This window comes from Anoplopoma fimbria, chromosome 7 (assembly GCF_027596085.1).
Source record: "Anoplopoma fimbria isolate UVic2021 breed Golden Eagle Sablefish chromosome 7, Afim_UVic_2022, whole genome shotgun sequence".
Lineage (NCBI taxonomy): Eukaryota > Metazoa > Chordata > Actinopteri > Perciformes > Anoplopomatidae > Anoplopoma > Anoplopoma fimbria.
The window spans coordinates 18,170,793-18,193,446 of record NC_072455.1 but is presented as its reverse complement, the minus strand read 5'-3'; the positions used below and the strand labels follow the sequence as shown (position 1 = coordinate 18,193,446).

The following is a 22,654-nucleotide window of genomic DNA, read 5'->3' as shown; positions in this document are numbered from 1 at the left end:
TTAAAAGCAAGGGAAATATAAAATATATATTGACAAACAGCAGCTGCTTTACAATGTCCAACATTGCCTTTAAATTTATTTTTCTTGTCAACCTATCATCTTGGAATGGACTGGCTGGGTAAACCATAATGGATCAATGCATTTTCATTTATCTCAAATGCATTTGGTCAATTGCACATTTTTCTGGATAAATGTGTCCATTGAGAAGCAAGAATAGCAAAAGAGCTGGCCTACCTTGACATCCACATGGGCCATGAGGACAGCAAAATTGGTTAGATGGGTACAGGAGCATGTGGTGTGTGTCCTGTTGGTGCCTAGCAAGCGGCAGTCCTGCGTCGACCAGAATCCAGTCATGGTTCTCTTGGAGTAACTCCAGAATGAACAGTTGGGGTTGAAGTTCTCCTCAGATTGCTGTTGGAAGGCAAGAACACAAATACGTGGGTAGAATCAGACACAGTGGAATTAATAACAGGGAGACATACAGCATGTCCCTTTGCTAGGTAAACAAAGGGGTATGGAGTTAATCACATGCTAGATTTGTCCATTTCTACTTTCGTTTGTTTGCAGAATAAACATTCTCCAAAACAGGTCCATTTCCCCCCCCCTGCAATCCGTATCCATGCTAAAGTGAATAGCAGGTGGTTTTACTGTCAGACAACATCAAGCAGCCCCATGCTTGTTTTTCATTGTGTTTTTTGACCTTTCTCTTTAACTTTCACTGCATGAAAATTGACTATCCCACTGTTTAATGGGTACCACCGCTGTCTGTGACGGGTTACAGCCCTAATGACAAGCACACCTCCCTGCTAACACGCTTGCCATTTTATAAAAGTCACCCACGACCACTGAGGATGCGTCACACACAAGCACAACAAAACGTAACTGCTGATAAATAGATACATCAACGGCCTTTCCCTCTCGAGCCCAATTTCTTTTGTAGCGGTGGAAACAAAGGAGAGTACACTCATGATCCTTCCCTTTGTGAATCACAGCATCCAAGGTTAAAAATGTCTGCTGTCTTACTATTAACACCGCGAGGAGCTGTAGTTTTTCATAGTTTCACACTTGCTGTAGGGTAATTAGTCTAATAAGGTTTTTCCTCTGTGAATGTAAATTTGCCGCTGACTGAGTTTACCCTTCACACATCCAACCCTGCGTAAAACATTCCACAGCAAGGAGATAGGATGACCCTCTGTTCCATTAATGGATTTAATTGGTCCCATTAAGTTGTGAGGCAAGGAAGCAAAACAATAACTAGAGGACACATAATCATCCCAGAAGACCAGTGATCCAAAACATCATGGTTGAGAAAGGGACTTAAGTGTGGGAAGCCCAAAAAAAACCCTGGAACCCCTGCTTGTTGGGAGAGTTTACATAACTAAGGTTTATTTTCAAGGGCTAAAGGGATAAATATGAATTCCTTTTTTTCTGTCTAGGAGCATAATATATAGAACAAGTTATGCTTACAATGTTCTCTATGCAGGGGTGACATTCAGTTTACCTAGTTTGTAAAAAACGATCACAACTATGTATTTGTAATTGATTCTTATAGCCAAATATAAATCAAGCTGAGATAAAAACAGTTATGTTACAACAAAACTGTAATGCAGTGTAAAGCACACCAAACAAAATGTATCATCCCGTCAGAAAAGAAGAAGGAAATGCTCTTGGCTGCAGCATCGGCCAGTTAATCAAAGTGTTCTCTAAAAAACACCTCTCAATGGTTTACCAGTTTACCAGAGAATAGGGAGCTCTTGATTTGATACACCAAAGCACTGTATTGGCACTGTATGCAAAACGCCAATATTGCATCCAATCAAATTTAATTAATTGTATTAGTTTGTAATCATTATTTTAATATGATTAATTGTAGAGTTCTTGGTTTACCCAAAATGCACTCTATATGTAAATTCTGTATGTCTATGTCACTCTCGCGTGATGAAATGACAACACATGCAGCAGCTCTCTTGGTGCACTTCAGTGTTATGAGGAGAAGAAGCTACAGTGCAGAAAACACACTTTCACAAAAGGGCACCGTTTTATTGAAACGACTTGATCTGAGCAAGATAAGGCTATGAAAGCTCCAGTGCCCCAACATTAGACCAACAGTAAAATTACTGAATCTACGGTCCAAATTACAAATTACACTTAAGGCAGGTGAGTCACAGCAATAACGGCGTTGACATTGCCCCCTGACATTTTCCCACCATTTCATTTTGATATCCATAAGCTCTCCTCCTTTCACTCTCTTTATCTCTTAGCGCGCTGTTTTTTTCCCTTTTTTTCTGCTGTTGTTTTCTTCCAGGTCCTTCCTACACATGAGACCCGCTAGAATTCTCTTATGGTTGTTCAACATCCTTGATAATGGCTGAGGGCGCTGTTTGTAGACAAAACAGGGATATTTCAAGGGTGGCAGAGTGTGGAGAAGATAATGGAGTCAAGAGGGAGAAGTTGCGACTCCCCACAATGACTAAGCAGCCTCCAGCGGGGCTCAATATGACTGATATTTGTTCAAGAGATCAGGCTGGTATTTGTTCAAACTAATAAACACCAACATGTATTCCGAGCATCACTTTGTGAGCAATTTTTCACACCTCCCATTGAATAAAACGTCATATTAACTTAATTTCCCTGCTCTGAGATGGGATTTCTGCATTTTTCTTCAGGGATAGAGAAAATTGTGATGAAAGGCTTCTATTAAGGAGGCGCATGCAATATGCAAGTGTGTTTTTTTTGTGCCAGTAGAGTAGAAAGAAACAAGAAGCCCATTAAATGAAGATGCAGTCACATCAAAGGAAAAACAAAGCACATCTCAACAGAAACACACATTCAGAGACAGAAAATTACCTGTAGATGTCTAATGGTAAATATGACGGGGTCAGACAGGTAGACTTTGTTAGAGTCCTTGTTGATGGCGGCCGTGATCACCGGTGAGTTGACAATGACGGAGTAGTTGGTAGCCATGGCTTCGCTGCCTAGCTTCATGCTGGCATTCTCCGTCGAAAGGTAGACCCCGATATGTTTGTACAGGACGAACGCTATCCGAATCTCACCTGCAAGAAAACAACAAGGGGCAAGTGGTCAATCTTCCACAAGTGACACCTGAGTAACGAATACCTCACATGGCCAGAAGTATGTGGATATCCCAACATTCAACCATTGAATGATTGTTGAACACAAATATTAGTTTAGAAAATGTGCTATTATAATTGACTCATGTTGCTAACCAGCTCTTATAGCTACAACCCACACTACTGCTTCATATACAGTAGAAGTAAATAGCATCAGCCTGTGGTGTATGGTAAAGCTAGTTAGAAGGATCAGAGGTAGCTGTAAATGGAAGGTGCCCAAACCACAAAGCTAGAGGCACACACAAGTGTACAAACATATACACACTATATTAAAGGTCAAAAACATATTTGTTTCCTGTAGGATTAAAAGTTATCCTCAAGTGTCCAAACAAAAACAGTGTATTGCTTATTTAATGTGATAACAATTTGCCAAGATGCAAGTTATATTGCTTGTATGCTATTGGGTTTAGAAAAACCACTCAGTTGATGCTTTGTTAACCCAATAATCAGAAATTGTGTAAAGTAAAACAGACAAAAAAAGAGACCAATGTCAAGGTTGCCAAAATAATTCTGCAATAGAAAAAAATTAGAAATATTTCCTACATCAACAAACAGTAATTTTAATTCAGCATCCAAAAAATGTGGTTGCCACTCATCTATTGGCATTGGAAAAGGCGTGCATTTTTCTTATGATGTCTTTCTCTCTCGCACACACATCTCTTTCCCCTCCTGCTGCATCGACATTCAGCATTGATATGAAAGAAAGTTCCCTCCCGCCGTGACTGAGATCACTCATTCAGATGAAAATAAAACAATTTGGGTGCTATAGGACTGGCTGAGGGGGAAAGATCCGCCACCGTGCCATAACGATCCGCCTGGGCACGGCTGGACATGGACTTAGTCATCCAGCTGAGAGGCACCGGGCGCAGCTTGAGTCGATTCTGATTTGCATGGGCTGATAATAAAGTCTAAAAATGGGTCTGTATTGCTTGTGGAATAGCTATGTATAGTGTCAAACTGCCTCATTCACAGTTTAGAGGCAGTGCTTGAATGTAACTAATTCTACAGCCAGGGTAGTGTTTGTAGTCTGAGAACGATCCTAGTGCTTTAGATGCAGCCCAACAAAGTACATGGGTGGCAAATTGAAAGTAATTTAAATGCAACTGTAAGGAAATTCCTACAAAACATTTGCAGACCCAATGCAACTATAAATCAAGTTAAAAACAAGACTTTTTGTATGTAATTCTGTCTGTTACATTTCTGTTATATAAAAAACCTGAATAACACTCAATGCAAAGATGCTGTGTACAAGGCATGATTCACTTCAAACCATTAAAAGCAGATTCAAATGTTTTGACGACTCACCATTTCTTCCGTGCTGCTTTAGCGTGTTCGCTGAGAGGTGGATAGAGTTGCCCTGTCCTCCAGTTTGTGGGAACTTCAGATCAGGCAAGTTCCCATCTGTGCTCATCCTTGCCACCTCCAGCTCTTCACACAGACAAAAAAACAAACAAACATGCAAGTCAGCAGGTAATAATAAATACGTTAGATTTTTTTATTCTCTATTACACAATAGACATAATAGACATAAAAAGTGCTGTAGGTTATAAATTGTGCAGAGTAGTACAGCTGAGGCCTTCAAATATTTTGTCAATTATGTGTAGTATGATTGCCCATATACTCACTGTGAAGGCTTTTATTGTTTTGTTCTATTAATGTGAATGCACACAAGTCATAAACATTGGAATTTCTTTTCCTTTTTTCTATCTTTAGTCCCATATGACATGAGCAAGACATTCGACTTTAATGTTCAGTACAGTCAAAACCTAATTAAAAACATCCTTTCAACATGCAATAATGCCATAACAGAAGCGTAAAACTGAACAATAAAACCGATCATGCTTTGGAGTGAACATGACCTCATTATGACTTATCATTGCCATTAGGTAAAGACCTAACAACTACAACACACAGCAGCCAAGAGTAAACACATCTCCAATCACTTCCCTGATTCAAAAAGCCATTCTCCTATATAGCTAATCTTATTAATCCAAGCATCTCCAACAAATACTAAATGGAACACATCCTGTCTTGATTCATGCGGTTTTGAAGACCTGCCTACCTCTCAACTCTTCGTATGAAGGTGAGGTGTGTGTTTTGCTATAGGCCTCTTAATCAAATGACAATCAAGTGTTTAGGTGACATTGTTTCCTTTTAAGGTTGTCTTTGGCCTTTGAAAAAACAAAAGAAGTCTCCATTTCAAAGACCCTTTTTCTCAAGAGGAGCGGAGAGAACAAGGGATACAAGGAGATAAAGACCAGCTAGGGAAGACAAGCTCACTTCTGCAGCAGCTCAACAGCTGTTGTGTCTGAAGCAAGCTCCTAATTTATGGTTCAAAGACTCCGGCATCATACAGCAGAGGCAAATGAGCTGCTGATAGGAACCCAGCTGAAACAAAAAGCTCATTCCATCACAGTTATTATGGTATGATACAATTCAGTTTAATAAAGCAGTCGAGTGTGATCTAATCTCGAGTACCGGTGACCTGCGCCAAGTCTAGGCATTCCTAAATGTCACTTTAATTCCCAAAGCACTGAGATGAATCCACTGATTCATTGCCAGGCAGGAGTACAGAAAAGAAGTTGGACAAATGTCAAATTCCAAAAGATGAGGTGAGCAGTATGGATTTATACAGGTGATAGGAGTAAATAACCATACTGCTATTACTGCTGTGGCAACTCATTTGTAAATCCACAAAGTAATGATGAAGATGACTTAGATTATCTGCATCTATTTCTTGGCCAAGGTCAAGAATTTACTGAAGCCTAGTCCTCGGATTAAGGTTTCTCTGAGTGGAGACTGCAGTAGGTTTAATGGGCCCGTCTAATGCAAGTGTCTGTTACTGAAACTATTGTAATGTTTTTTTATTCACAAAGGTTATGTCATGAAACATTCCAGTCGAATGTTTTGGGTCGGAATAACATTAACTTTCATATCGGCTACCTTCATCTGTTTGAGAGGGTGATTTCCGACCGCGATCAGTCCAAACATTTCACGGTCAATGACACTGCTTCTGCTATGCCAATGCTAATGGCAGTCATCTCTGATGCAACATGAACAACTGGCTGGCAGATTAGTCTGCAGTGGAGAATCTCAAACACAATTCCATCCAAGTGTAGGAAATAGAAACTTCATTAAGCCTGATAAGGAATTCAGCTGACGATCTGATGTCAGTGGACTATGACACCTCTGTCTTTGCTAAAGGTTAGTGCCCACAGGAAGCTACAAAGAGGCCACATTTAATCCTCCCTTTGTATCTGTTCTCATACCAACGCTTCCCATACTTTCTCTTAAAAAAAAAAAAAAAAAACCTTTGTATTAACATTCTCTTGTGCTTTTGCAAAGGCCAGGGGGTTTTGGTGATACATTCCTATTCAACTTAGCTAAGACAATACCCCAGATAGCTCACCATTCCCTGGATTCCAAGCCTGCCTTTGGAATAAAGAAAGCATTTTTCTTCTCCCTCTCTGACTCTCTTTTCCCTGTGTGGTTGTGTAAAAGAGCTTACGATTGGGCTTTAGGGAATTCCTTTGATGCCATAGTCGTTGTTGGACCCAAAGGCTATACCTTCAAAGCCCCTCTAAATAACACGCTAATCGGCAGAAATCTGCTCATAAGATTATCATGTGGAGAGTGAAGCACACTCTTGCACAGACAAAGCCCTAGAAGAGCACATGCACTGTGACGTGTAAACACAAACACAGACACAATGGGTGAGGAAATATCCTTCTTCTTTGAAAGTGGAAAAAATAGATCTCGTTATGAGCTTAAACCTAAAATTGGAACGAGGCTTTCCTACTGTTCAACATTCATTTTGAAGCAGAAAATCTGGCTCTTTGAGAATGTGCGACCAGGTGCAATGAGCTACAGTACACCTGCACACACACAACCCGTCACTTTACATGTAATTCATTGTGAGTGATCAATAATTAGCTGCTGCAGTGATTACTGATGTTTAAATGGGCCCCCTTTGTGTACATTTAACTATCCTGCATGGAATGAGGGATTGCAGGGGCCAACTGGCTGAAAAATATAAGCCGAGCAAATAGAGAGATAAGGCCTAGTAAACATGTCACCAGCACATAATCAAGCAGACTACCACTATGTGCTATAAAAGCTCACTCCAGTTGAGCAGGCATAGTCTCATTCCCCTCTCCAAACGAGCTCAGAATCTCCTTAATACCCACATGAATTGTGTGCCAGATACAATAAAATATTTTTATTAATTCTCCTTACGCTTGCTTCCTTTTTAGTCTGTAGAACTATATTTTTAGGTTGCCATGGCAGCAGGAACTTAGCAAAAGAGGGCGATACATCTTAACATTATTTTTTCTTAATTTCCCATGCCCTACTTGTCGCCCTGTACAAAAAAAGGTTATTTAATTCAATTTTACTTTGTGCTTTGTAAATGGCTCTCAATGTAAATGGCAGATTTAATACATTCTACATTTGTACAATGGATGTATCCAGTTTTGAAAAGCTCCAGTAGGGAAACTATTGATGACAGCTGTTCCATTATCTGTGCTCACTTGGTATTTATACACTGCATAGTGAGCATTGATCCCTGATCTGAACAACTAGTGGTTAATTCCGGCTAATAATTAATATGAGTATAAGTACACTCATTTGAAATAATTGTTAAGTAACAGCTGACTGCGATCAGACATAAGTAGCCCTGCCACATTTGACCTGCTGCATGGGGGAAATAATGAATCCAGTGACCTTCACACTTGTTCCAGCGCCTCAAGAGCAATGCTGTCAATATGAGAGCACCCTGGATCAATAGCTGTATGGTGAACTTCGTAACCCCTGTTCAAATGGCAAATCCAGGATGAAACACTTCAGACACATGAGGGAATGACCTCTGGAAAACATCATAAAGACCAAACCAAACATTCAGCTTTTGAATCTAGCTTCCAGTTTTCTAAAAATCATAATTGACAATGAAGAGCCAATAATCTGTTTCTCAGCAGCTTGAGAAGAAATGAATTTAATTCTATCCAAGATGGTTTACTCATGCAGACAAACCAAATACAAATTTTGTTTGCTGGCATACCGTTTTTATGCTTTTATTGCCAAAAAAAATAATAAAAATAATTACAGATCTCTCCACCAAATGACTATCAGAATTTGATCCATCACTTCCAATTAAATTTGAAAAGTCATTTCATACAGTAGATTATTCTACTCTAAGTGTGCAAGGATCCAACAGGTGCTGGAGGAAGTCTGTAATCTTTAGCTCCCAAACAAAATGGACCAAACATGAAAGCCTGAAAAAACCTTTCTGCCTTTGTGTCAAGTTAACAACTTTCATAAAAATTGATTGGGTCCCATTTTGGAAAACAATTCAGTTTTTTCTAAAAACATTAACTGGGAAACAACTTATCACACAAAGCATTCTTATATGTCTTAAAACAAATTGAGAGGGAATGTTTCAAACTTTTCACCCCATGCAAAACAAGCAAATTGTCCTATACACTATTAACAGTAAGTGACATTTTCATGTGAGGATTTGCCAACTGAAGTGTCCTTGCTTGTACTCACGGATGTTTTCAGTGTTCTCTTGCACAATGTCCGTCTTCAGCAGGTTATCAGCCAGGACAAAGGCCCCTTGCTCCACAGTGTCCAGCAGCATGGTTGCGGCCCGCAGCTGCTCGCCTGTGCTCAGCTCCCTCCACGCTGCCTGGGCATGCGGCTGCAGCAAATTGTTGACCGTCTCCACCATGGCCTGGGGAGTTCAAAACATGGTTTTAGTTAACAGAAGCTGAGCTGGCCTGGGACTGCTGTTGTTTGACATGGTGATTTGGTAAACGGTGCGGAGTGAAGGAAGATAAATGAGAGTTGAGGGGTGAAAAAACAATTCACATAATCCTTTGGGATTGTGCAAGGAAGAAGCATGAAGTGTTTTATTTTTTTCACCATTTTTCATTTAATAAATATCTTTCTACTTAGTAATTTCATGACCCTATTTCCAATTAATTTACAAGATATGCTTTTGGACATGGATTGTAACAGGTAGCAGCAACACCTGAATCTTTAATGACATCGGATATCTCGTTAAATTGCTTTTGTTACCATTTCCTTTTATCTAGCTTACAAGCAGCATTAATCATGTAAGTGAATCTGAACCAATGCTTACAAGACTAGAGGCCAGCTCTTACATGACTCGAGGCTAGAGTCTGTAATTGGTGTGATTAATGTTCTTCCATGGAGACAATCCCAATACACAAAAGCACTACAAAAAACAAAGGAACATTGAGACATGCCAATGGATGGACAAGGTATTTGCTGGTAGCAACAATCCGCAACTATTCAGCTCACATCCTTCCTGCATATAAAGTAAATAGCACCCAACAACTCTTATGCCCTCTTTAATCTGCTCACAACAATGGAAAAAAGCCAGTAAGCAAGGAAGAAACAAGAACATTCTCTAGACATGATGAAAAATTAAGAGCTATTAAAGATTTAAAAATGCCAATGGCAAGATTTATGAATGGAATACTAATTGGTCAAGCACACTAATTCATTCCCAGTGCCACTGCGCTGAAGAACAAAATGAGCCCGACTGCAAGTGGAATAAAAGTGTAATGGCTTATTTCTAAGCCATTACAATAAAGTAGGGGGGTCAAACAAATGAATAGACATTTTGGTAACACTTGTTATATCAATAATGCATTACAAACTTGCTTATAATGCTTTAGAATCAAATTATATAGCATCATATAATCATAGTTATAAGCACCGATAATTCTTTTTAACAATAATCATAACTTATTATAAAGCATTGTATAATGACTTATAAGGTCAAGTTTCATAATACTGACATTTATTTTGCAAGGATCATAGTGTGTTGTAAGAAGTTAGTAAAAAAGAATCTAATGAAAGCTCTGAAAGAAAAACTTTAACTACTTTAAAATACACACCTTGGAAGAAAACCTGTCAATGAGTGACCAGCAATTATCATGTATCATTGACCTACTAATAAGTCATTATTAAATGCTCTATAATGTTCTATGATTATTGTGAATAATAAGGCTCATCGAAACAGCTTATAATGCATTATAAGTATTTTTATAAATTTGCTGCACTGATGATAATAATATTATTTCAGAGGAAATCCCAAAAATTGTTTGACTTTTGATTCTTCATTTGCACTTCTTCAAAAGCCAGTTCAGTTGTAACATCCTGAAGTAAGATTTAATATGTGTGTTAAAAACAGGAGACCACAGAACCTCTCTCTAAACTTAGATCCCCTTTTTGATCAATGGATTATGAAAAGGAACAAGAGTTTTAGTATGACTCAAAACCAGCATGGGGATAAAGCCAAAGGCGATATGAGAAATCATGTGCTCCAGTTTATCAAATTAATTCCCGATCAAAAGACAGAAAAAGAAAAGGCTTTACCAACCAAATAGTCACTAAGCATAAGTGTAATGAACCCCCACAATAACCCCATAATGTTTAGTTGTATGTTTGTTTCAAATCACTGTGATAGCAAGAGGAGACGGAGGACCGACTGTATTCAACTCACTGGCGCTGGATGAGAATTTCAAACAGCACCAGCTGGCTTTTCCTCATTCAAAACATACCCTGCACACATTAAGCCACCCACTCCCACACACACACACACACACACACACACACACACACACACTGTGAGAGACTGACTGTGAGAGACTGACGCAAGAGTGAACACACACCTCTGCACCTGTTCGTATACAAAAACAGAAGAAAAAACTTGCAGGCAAATGCACGTACTCATGCAGACACACACACACACACACACACACACACACACACACACACACACACACACACACACACACACACACACACACACACACACACACACACACACACACACACACACACACACACACACACACACATGCACAGACAGTCTACCAACTTTGATGTAATTATTCATTATCTGCAGCCAATCTCCAATCACACCTTTTGACATTCAGCTAGAGGCAGAGGTTGATTCACTCTCAATTAAGGAGCTCTTTTTCTTCAGGCACTGACATTTTTTTCTCTCCCATTTGTTCAACACTGCAAGATTCTTTTTTATTTTCAGCACTTCTTAAAACACTGAAATAATGGTTATCCGGGAAAGGATTGATGGACTTGCAGAGGAAGCAGTCTCGCTTATTTCAAATGCAAAAGAGACGTACAAAAAAGAACAAAGCAGAATAATAATAGCACATCCCAAAGACAGAGGGATTTGGTCAGAAACTTGCCGAGGAGGGATTATACAATGGATAATTAATAAACAAGAGTGAATGAAAAAAAATTAATATTGTAAAGGTCAATTTTCCTACAGTCCCTCCGTGCATGTATAACATAGTCCAAGGAAATGCAATGAAGCTGACATTCACTCATGATGCATCACTTGGACATGCAATAGATTACCAAATCACTGTGATGCAAATGATTCATTACTGGTATTAATATGCATACAGCATGCCAATTTCCCCTCATTCAAACCGGAGAATGAAATTATGATAGAGACTGTAGAGTATTGTCTCCATGTTGGAAACCTGACTCACAGTATGCTTAACAGATGAGACAATTACCTGAACTTGAGCATACAAACACTACTCAATTATACTACAATATAATGGAAAATAAAGAGGAAAAAAAAGTGCAAAGACAATCACATTGCACTTCTGTGTTATTACTTTGTGCCCCTGAGAGTTTTGTTAAGCTATCCATGTTGCCAAAAATCACTGGAGTTATCATTTAAGACACTGTCTGGGCCATTGGGGTTTTTACATTTTACAAAAGATATGAAACTGTGACATTTTGGGATAAACTCTCATTTGCCTTCTTGCAGAAAGTTAGATGAGATACTTGATACCATTCTCTTGTTTTTATGGTAAATATGAAGCTAAAACCAGCAGCCAGTTAGCATAGCATAACTATGTTAACATGGATTAAAAAATAATGTCATAATTAGTGAGCTTTAGAGGTAATGGTAGGCAGATTAAGGAGGGAAGCTTTTCCCCCCATTTCTAGTTGTTGAAGACCGATTCTTCTCTCCATCAGCTAACTGGCTGATGGAGAGAGGAATCGGTCTTCTTACCCAACTCTCAGCAAGAAAACAAATAAAGCCATTTTTTTTATAAATGTCAGACTATTACTTTAATGACACTTCAAAGCCAATGAGAAAAAAAAGAAAAATGTGTTTAGCTGTTTAAAAAAACAATCTAGTTTTGTAGCAGTTTTGTAAGCCTGTATCCCAAACCGAGAAGGAACTTAACTAAAAACATGAAAAACATTCAAGTTTTGAGTGCATTATGTCTAAATGGGGAATTTTCTTGGGCAACATCAATGTTTTTAAATGCATATTTCAGGTTGCCCCCCTACCAAATAAAACTTGTATGTATTGTTTTGGTCTCTAAACTTATATACATGTGTATTTGGCCAATCATTAAGGACAAAAACATAATTTATCTTCTTGATCCATCCAGGTTAATGTAATTTAACATTTTGGAAGATGGGCTTATTCATTTTCTTGCTGAGGGATAGCTGAAAAAGATTGATACCACTCTCATGCCTGCATGGTAAACATGACGCTACAGCCAGCTGCCGGTTAGCTTGGGATGTGCACCCAAGCACCGCATCACTACCATCATCACAGTCTGTGCAGGTGAGACGTGATGGTGGCTTGCTGCTACTTTACCATTATTAGCACACCGCCACTCCATCCGTCAAATGTAGCGGCTCAGTCTACTGCAGCAAACTCCCAACCATTTTTTTTTTTAGCTACATTACATTCCTATACTGAAAGAACGTAAGCCGCAAAAACAAATTAGGGGAGGACATGCTAATCGTTAACTGGACTCTGCCGGAATGTTCCTCCTGGAACAAGCATGATGACTGGGCGTGAAAAGCTGCAGTGCACAGGCCATTCATACCAATACAGACGGAAGGAAGGGAGAGGTGGACATTAGCGTGTGCTGGCAGGAGTCCAAGCCGGCCTATGGTGTGTGTGCTTTTATCTGTGTGCTGATTGATGAAATGAACTCTGGGTCTGGGAAATTGATTCTGGCTGAGGCTGATCTCCCTCTCTTCCCTTTTCTGGCTTGCTCGTTGGTCGGCTTTCTGTGTACACTCGTTTCTCCTCCCCCCTCTCATCCTGTTCACCAGTTGGTTCCTCTCACTTGTTTTCTCTCACTGACGTTGAAGGCTGATCTCAAAATGGTGGGGGAAAAAAAGAACACAAACGATCTTGTTCTCCATGTCCTCTATCTGACTAGATGTCTCTTCGCACAGGTGAAGCTGTTGCATCATTTCTGTATTTCTTTTGCCTGTTTTATTTGACCTGCTAGCCAAATCCTTCTTTAAAAATCTCTGCACCCTTCACATTTAATATTTCATGAAACCTTCCCTCTCTTGTAGGTGGGTGGTTGTGTATTTGTATGTGAGTTACTGTGGGTTACCGTTGTGCATTTTTTTATGTCTTAGGTTTAATCTAAATAAGCAGCCTTTTACTTATTTATCAATGGCACAGAGAAACAGACTTTAAGAGACTTTAAAAAGAGTTTATTCCACAGCACTAACTCCGTCAGTACAATAATCAGGCTGCAACCTCCAGGTCTAAAAAGTGAAGCGAATGGGAAAGTTCTGTTAACCTGCACTCTTTCTATTGGTCAGTATTTGTTTTAATTTTGATGACCTTGGATTAAAACTCACATTGGACTGCACCTAGGTGTGTGAGCTCACAGAAAATGTTGAGTTTCATTGATGTAACTTAACACCGCTAAGGAAAAGAAGCATTGTAAAATAAATTGGAATTAACTAATGAATGAAAACAGTTTTTTTGTTGAAACGCGTAGCAGCTCTTTGGTGAGTATGATATGTCTCTGTTATGGCAAAGATGGAATCAGTGCTTTGAAAATCAGCATTAAAATGAATTTACCATTGTGCAGGTAATTCCACCCCTGCTCAAAATTTTACCCAGACATTCAGTTTACACATATATTTGTTTGTGCTGGTAATTTAAGCTTTTTAGTTATATATATATATATGTTAATACTGTTTGTGTATTGATACAATTTAAATAATGTTAAAAAAAGAACTACATGAAACCTAGGGATTTTCTCACGCTACATTATACATGCGTGAAACTTTAACATGAAATCCTTGTCTTCTCTCTCCTCTTTGAGCAGAAACGCCTCACACAGTCTATTCAGGCAGAACTGTGCACTGCAGGCCAGATGAATAGGTCTCTGTTATGAAGACGTGGTTATCTTCATCTTTTAACAAATTGACTACCAGGGAAATTTTATCATCTCGTTACATTCTGGAACGAGGAGCCTCCCCTCGTTCCGCTTGCTCTAAGGTCACCCTGCGCAGTGACACTCCCCCTAGTAATCTTTGCATGCAAAGGTGTGATTTTAATGAGGGGTCGGAACTCAATATCCTCCCTGTATCCTGAAAATTCACACTCACTTAGCTCCCACTAAGGCACAAGATACTATTTTGATATTCCATGTGATGAAATGAACATTTGCATGCATAATTTAATTGTAAGTCCCAAATCTTCTGCTTTAAAGCAAAATAAGTGCCAAAGGAAGAAGCCACTCAAAGCTAGCATGTCTGACTTTAGCCACAACATGGATGGACATAATCACAGTAATTGGACCATAATGTCAGCGCCTATAAACAAGCTGCCATTACTATAACCAAAAGGCACAGGAGGCAGGCCGCTATTTTCATCATGTTTGTTCCAAATCAAAGGGCACAACAGAGAAACATTCCTCCAGGGGAAAAACAGAACATGGGGAGTTGATCACTATACAGTACGCTTTGTAGCTTTATCAAGGTCAAATCCTTTTGGATGAATTCAAATTGGCTCTGACATGTGGCAGATATCAAGGTTTGCGACCAGTCAACAAAGATTCAGAAGTCGTCATGATTAATGATTGTTTCATCTGCACAGGATCAACAGAGGCAGGGAGATTGCTGCAGGTTGACCTGTTTGTGAATATGTAACTGAAACAGTAAATGAAGATGTTTCTATTGAAGCTCCCTGATGATCCAAACGAGATGAAGACCTCAGTAACTGGTGATTTCAAGTGTCATCTACTTGTTTACCACTTGAACAAGATACAAGCCCTGAGTCAAGCCATGAATCACTCCTCATCTGATTAAGACATCAACCTCAAGTCCAGCACTTTATTTTAGACTATGTCCTCCTTCACCACAACCACACCTGCACTCACACAATCTGCCTTTTCCCAAAGTACCGTCAAAGTCTGTTTTCAACACCATCTCTGAGCAGAGGGACAGCAGAGGCAGGTGTGCCTCTCATTTGCTTTGTATTCCTCTCCTAATCCCATTTATGTCAACCACCAGGGGCCCGTTGGAGAAAACATTGCCCAATTTCCCTAATCAATGAAAGTCCCTCAAAGGCTGGCAGCGCGTGCAGTCAATGACTGTGTTTACCTAAGGCCACAGATGTTGCTCCATTATTCCGGTTCGTCAAGTGGAAGCGCCACACTGTTTGTCAACCCGGCGAGGGAACGGAACAGGGGAGGTACACAGCCGAGCAGTGTCTACAGCCATGTATGTTGATGTGCAATGCATCCTCAGTATATACTACAGTATGGAAACATGAACCCAGATGCGGCAGTACAAGCGTCTTCTTTTTGTTTTTTTTTACTTCTTAAGCCATGTTAGTAGCTTGGCGGTCTAATGACCATGAGGTTGACCTTTTAGTTTTTTTGGGGTTTTTTTCTTACATGTAACTGCTCTGGATGAGTGGCAATAACATCTAGCGGCAATTTAAGTTCTTTAATTCTTAAAAAAACTTAGTGTTTCATGTTAATATATGATATACGTTAGCAGTCTTATATGCAAACCCAAGATGGCAAACATAGTAAACTTTAAACCTGCTAAACCTCAGAATATTAGCATTATTATTTTGAGAATGTATCCATTTAGCACAAAGCACTGAGAATTTGGTTGACAATAGGAGTCTATTGCACAGAGGAATGTTATATTTCAGAATTTGGGAACACAGACAATTGGCGTTTTTTTGGCAAAACATCGAGTACAAAAATAGGATACCAGCAGCTTTATCCTATGAGCATCTCACGCTCGCAAACCCATCTGCACATGTGAGCACGCTCAGCCATATGAAAGCATTCCAGTTGGATGTCATTTGCACAATTATATGACTATATATAGCAAAGTGCCTTCTGACATGCCTCAGAGGAATCGAGGCAAATACATGTTGCTTAACATGATTGCTGCAGAGCATACATACAAAACAACATCTGCCTCTAATATGGAGGTTCATTGGAGCCCTCTGTACAGCAGACAGGGATGTCAACTTATTCCATAGTTCTCTTGTCACAGTAGAAATGATACTGATGACAGCTAGTGTGTCAACCCAGGGATAAAAAAATAACTCAGTAGCCCGGAAAAATAGCTGAGGAAAGCGATAGACACTCCCCTAAATTAGGACACACATGTATTATGCATCAGGGAGAATCATAACATGCCATGACTTTGGCTGACTTAGTAGTTAGAAGTTGAGTTGCTGGTATAATGAGGTCACTTCTTTTGGCTCTTAAGCAGTTGCTGAGAAATGTAGGAGTGTATTACATCTCAGGGAGCCACATTTTTGACTGATGCTATACTCCTATGTGGGTTATTTCACTGGAACACTGTTTTTTTCTTTTTTTCTTTTTTTAATGATTGAGACCCTGGAGAAACCCACAATGGATATATGGCATTTGAACATATAGAAATTCTTCTTAGCCTCATGCTAAGGTCAAACATATAAGGGGAGGTGGGAGAATATCACGACATACTGTATGCATGCATGGTACAATGAAGACATATGACATGAGCCTTAACTGTGGGTTTTAGACAGATGTTCACTTGTAAATAGTTCAGAGTGAAATTTGACCCTTTGATTTACATACACACACATACATACATACATACATACATACATACATACATACATACATACATATATATATATATATATATATATATAAAGATTATTTTTTTCCCACTTGAAAGGGTCAAACTTCAATGATATGGTTAAAATTAAAATGACAACAGTTTCCACAATGAAGGAATGGAAAGTGTGTACGTGGAAAAGTTTGGTCCAAATACCTGAACATAAAACCGGCAAGAGCGCTCTCTTTTCTGCAGCTGCAACCCAAAGGAAATGCAAATAGTTAGCAAAAGGTCAACAATTCAAAAAAATCCCACTTGAATACATTTCCTCTGTTTGAAGTACAGATTTGAGAGTAGTGAGAAAAAGAAAAGCATTTTACCCTTGCAACAATCACATCCTAAACTGTGTGCAAAGTAGTATATAAAGTACATCAATTATAAACTCCCTAAGAAAAACATCAGAGACTTGTGTGTTAATTAGAACTGAAATCAGACACACTAGACATTTGGGAGCATGCCTTTGACATACTGATTTCAAGGATTTTTGTTTCATTTACATTTTTCACTTAAGCAATTCTATGAGAACTCGGGAGAGCTATTTGTCTTTTGAACCTCAGCCACGGTTGAAGGAGAGTTAGTGCTAACAACAATTTAGCACACCTGAAAAATGACAGGAAGCTCAAAGAAAGGCTGTCAGCACTCCATGGAGAGTGGATGATTTTAATTGAGTTCTGATACAAGCAAGGTAGCCAACAGTGCTACTATGTGGCTTAACAGTACCATACTAAATTCCATGCAGATTAGTACCATCTCCGCATAAAGGAGCCTCTTGCTCTACATCACAGCCCACTCTTCTGGAAACGCTCCCGTCTGTACCGTTAGCCAGCAACCCCTTTGATCATGAAAACGACACTGATCTCACCGTTTGCCAACTCAATCCTTTCATTGTCTGCTGGCGGAGAGCATTGTGCTTCGCTATCAAAAAGGAAAATCTTTAATTCGCTTAGCTCTTTGCAGATTGTGTCAAAATGATTGAACTAAGGGAGGTAAACATCAGCCACTGCCAGAGCAGAGAGGAAGAGTTCTGTGAGCTCTCACTAGCAAAAGATGTCGAACACAAGGGAAAGATCTTGACTGACTTTTCTCAATGGATGCACCGAAATGCAAAGACGGAATATATATATGGAGGGCAGAGAATTATAAATTTTAAGTAATCTCATGACCTTCTAAATTTTTCATGGATTTTGAATTTTTTTTATTACACATCCGTCAACCCAACTGCAGTTTTTCTTTGTGCCCTTTACGCACCTTTACAAGAGCAGCTAAAGACTTCAAAAGCAATCTCAACCACAGCAGCAGCCTCTATCTTGAATGTTGCCTTTTATGAGAAACCCTTTTTTCAAGGGGTATTATAAACTCTAGTTGCCCCTCAATGTGGATTTGCTCATCACAAACCCTTCTGAGGCCTTTTGGCCATCTTTACTGCCTCCCCTCTCCATTGGAGAAAACTGGCACTAAAATCTCAATGGGGACATCTGTGTCTGCTGCGGCAATGAAATAAAAACCGTCCCGAAAAAAAAAAAAAAAAACCTATCTGCAAACAGGTGTTCATGTTTCTCTACAAGTGAAGCCGCTCCAGCAAATTAACGACTGACATTTTGGATTTCACTAATGTTTGCTTTTCTGTTGGCTGCTCAGCAGACAGAAAGTATTATTTTAGCTCGCTTTGCCTGAGTGCCCCTAACTGTGCTCTGCTGTGAATCGTGGAGTAAATGCATTAGATTCACGTTCAGCAGAAAAATGAAGAAAGTCTGCACTCCCACAGTTTAGATCCAGCCTAATGAAAACTTACCTTGTCCCATTAATAAAAATCAAGTGGTGAAAGGGTAGTGCTTTTGACGAGCACGACATATGGATAACATCTTTTAAACTACATCAAAGATAAATCGAAAGCATAATCCATGATACTTGTGTAAGAGATATGTCTGAGTTTTCCAATGAAATTGAAGGACCACAGGAAAACGGAAATAATATTTAGCTGACAGCACTAGGCCATAGCAGATCATTAAAAGAATACATACTGCTCAGTTTTCCCTGGATTGAAGTTTTGTGGTAGGCAGGCCTCCAAATTTAAATGGTTTAGGAGTCAGAATAATAATGACGACCTAAAGATTGGCACTTTTGAGTTAAATCACTCTCCTAAAATAACCTGATTTTGAATCTGCTTCTTTGCAAAAGGGTGAACAAGCATAGGAATAGATCACCAATCCTACAGGCCATGGCAAAGGAGAAGTGAATAATGGGAAATTCGAAAATGTCTTCTTTCAGTACCTTGTTCAGGCTTCGTGCTGCACTATCTTTGCCACCTGGCGTGAGGTTCCTCAGCTGCACGTCGAGTAGATCCACCAGCTGAACCATGGCCTTCACTGTGAAGGTGATGTCTCCTGCCTGAAGATTACGCTTAGTTTGCTCCGCCAACTCCCTGGCAATGACTGCCGCTGTCTCCCCAGCTTTTAGCTGTGAAAAAAGAACAAACTGATAAATAAAATACATTTTGAACTGGCTCACATTTATTCCTCTCCAGCTGAACAAACAAGCCTCATGTCCTATTTCTTTTTTTTTACTGTCTCATTGTTACAGCCTACACAGTGGAAAACGTGGGAAAACCTGACAAATTGCAGGATACAAATGTGTGACCCCTTAAAATGAATGCAGTTTAGCCTGTTCATTTTCCCCCAACGGCTATTATGGTGCACACAATTAATGTGGCAAGACGGTCCCCAGCTGAGTGGACACACTAGGGCCAATATTGTATCCAGAGGCAATTTTGAAATCAACTATTGAAGCGATTTCCCCAGATCCTTACACCTTTATGAAAGAAATGGGGAGCACTACAGCTTTGTGCAAGCAGTGTAAATGTTGTACTCAGAGACTCTTGGAAATTCATTTTTTGACCAGCTTCTATGATTTCTGTGTCTTGGTATTTAAAAAGACTTAAAACAAGTTTGACTTCATAATGTTTTGGAGACCTTTCACATTTTTTTATCTCTAACTTTTCTGCTCAGTCTCATTTTGTTTTTCTCACACCCACAGACTCTACCAACAGTACCTGACTCTTATTCTCTCACATTTACTGTAGCACTGACCCTCAAATAAGCAATTCACCTGCATATACAAGGACATCCCTCCAAACGAAAACTGTTCAATAAAACCTCTCCACCGAACACCCATTGTTCATTCAACACTAACATAGTTTACAATAACTAAGGCATGGCAAGGCTGTCAAGGCTTTCAAGGCTTTAATGACAATATTTGGCAAAGAGTTTAGATAGTGAGTTTCCAAAACCGAAAACACAAGAGTAAAAGGGTAAGAAATTGATTAAAGAGTGTCTTTAGCCTCTTAAATTAAAACAGCAATCAGTTGCATGTCGGCCTCATATCTAAATTTGTTCTGTGTATTATTTTCCAAATAAGCAGCTTGTCCTGTTATTTTTGGATTTGGGGATGTTTACACTCCAGCAGACCCATCCAACAATACCAGACGCAACTTTTTGTTTGAAAAACGCATCCATTAGTCACATGTATCATGTAGTTTTGCCAACAATTGAAAGGAAGAGTGCCCCATGACATTTTTTTCATAGGAGAAACTTCCCAAGATCTAACTTCTGAGCTATGGAGGCATTTATTTATTTGCTAATGAGGCTCACCAAAAAACCCTGAAAGGTTTGCTCAGAAACTTTTTGCTTTGCACAGTTATTTATCCTGGTTTTCAAATTAGTGTGTACATGCAGCATCAACCCAGCTCGCTCTACCTAATAATGAGCAGAGGTGACCCCTGAGGTGCCCCTTGATGTCAGCCATTTCACACTTTGAAATGATGTGTCTCTACTTGCCAGACAGTAAATACATGGGACTAAACAACTTAGAAACATAACAACTAATTATTTTCAGTGCAATGCCATGTTTTATTTTGCAATTAGTATGAAATGAATGATGGGAAATAAAATACTTTGATTAGTATAAAATAGACGTAGACGTGATTTGACACCAAATCAGACTGATTGACAGTACTAAAACCTTTTTACATGTCTATAACCCGAACAAAAAACTTTATGTAATAGTTGGTCTAAGTCCTGAACATTAAATAACTTATTTGTGCAGTCGACTTGACTTAATGCAAAACACCCATTTGGTCTGATGGTGTGTTTCAAAGGTCCGGTACCTTCAGCGTTTTACTAATAGACTAGATGCGGTAAGATGAGCCTTAAAACTGCAGTTACACCAACCATAACAGGCCCATACAGATTTACTCTGGCATCACCTGCTGTCATCGCCTGTGAGTTTATTAGTCGAGCCAATTATGCTGCTTAAATTGGTCTTCACAGAGAGGTGTATGCACAGGATCTTGTCTTTGGAAGATGTTTTCCTCATTTCCCTCCCTGCTCTTGTCTCTTAATGAGATGAGCTGGGGATGCAGGGAAGATAGCTCTGTTTTCATTTCTCTCTCTCTCTCTCTCTCTTTCTTTCGGTTTATCTGATGTCATTTTATTCTCTTTTTAGTCTCTACAGCTTCCTTTCCCATTTTGTCTACCGAACCATCTGGTAATGAGCAGTGCCACATTCAGGACAATGGCTCCAGATATAAAATAACGAAGTGCCAGATGGGCATTCCAGATCTCTGACACGTTGATCTTCATTAAAGCCGTCCTGTCTTCACACTGCTGAAGTGTGACTTGCTTTTAAAAGAGTAATATTCTACAGTAGAATCACACTGTTACTGTTGAATCCATGCAACAACAAAGCAAGAGCCCTTGTATCAAGCTCAGAAAGACATTGCTCTAGTTGATTTCTACAAACAGCAGTCTGTAGTGGAGCTTTATTGCAGCGCTCAAACAGTGATGCGCTGTGCAGAAATGCCCCTGATAATTCCTCTCCCTTCTATTTTATTCCCGAGCAGCCATTCTCCATCCAAATCTGCAAACTGCCGTTTGTTTAATGGGCCAAGCTTTGTGCCGTTGAGTAGATCTTAAGTGTTATAACATGCACGCCTCAGGGCCCTATGAGTTTAAGGGAGAACATTGCCTGCAATTCATAACCTGGAACCCTGATCCTCACTTGCAGTAACCTACTACTCCTCTTTTTATTTGATTCTATTGCAGATTTAAACATAAGAAGCTTTATGTGAGGCTTTGGATAATAACTTGCCCGTAGAGGAGATAAAAATCGTCTGTGGTTGAGAAGTATGGAATGCAAATTGCTGTTGTCTCGTGTCGTAGGACAGGATGTGGTCTGGATCAACTGTTACCTAAAGCACTCCACTAGACTTTGGAGCTGTGGTACTGGTTTTCACTCGGCCCCCGTCCAACCACCGATGCCAAACACAAGCATTACCCTACTATTAAGTGAGCCCTCCGTCTAATCCGTAACATTAATTGACTAGTTAGGAATAGACAAAGAACAAAAGAGATAACACACAAACTTAAGCCCTCTGAGTGAAAGCAATATACACCCTTGGTTTGCATTGTGAGCTTTGGTAAATGTTTTCCTTGGAACAGGCTAAAAGAGACAGTTCTGTTCAAAAAAAAAAATCTCTAAGTAAA

The 22,654-nt window shown here is 39.4% G+C and overlaps 1 protein-coding gene across 3 annotated transcripts in view; it reads right to left on the bottom strand.

Moving 5' to 3' along the window:
* The window catches only part of LOC129093018 (adhesion G protein-coupled receptor L3-like), a 211,525-nt gene that overhangs the window by 38,987 nt on the left and 149,884 nt on the right, over positions 1-22,654 (bottom strand). For 2 of the 3 annotated variants that reach the window (XM_054600880.1, XM_054600881.1), the window contains 6 exons: positions 19,386-19,571; positions 17,271-17,309; positions 8,676-8,859; positions 4,437-4,559; positions 2,848-3,053; positions 235-411 (listed from right to left, as the gene is read on the bottom strand). In XM_054600880.1, coding sequence (XP_054456855.1) covers positions 235-411; positions 2,848-3,053; positions 4,437-4,559; positions 8,676-8,859; positions 17,271-17,309; positions 19,386-19,571 — 915 coding nt within the window. The remainder of the gene's footprint in view (positions 1-234; positions 412-2,847; positions 3,054-4,436; positions 4,560-8,675; positions 8,860-17,270; positions 17,310-19,385; positions 19,572-22,654) is intronic. The other variant, XM_054600882.1, reaches the window with a different exon arrangement.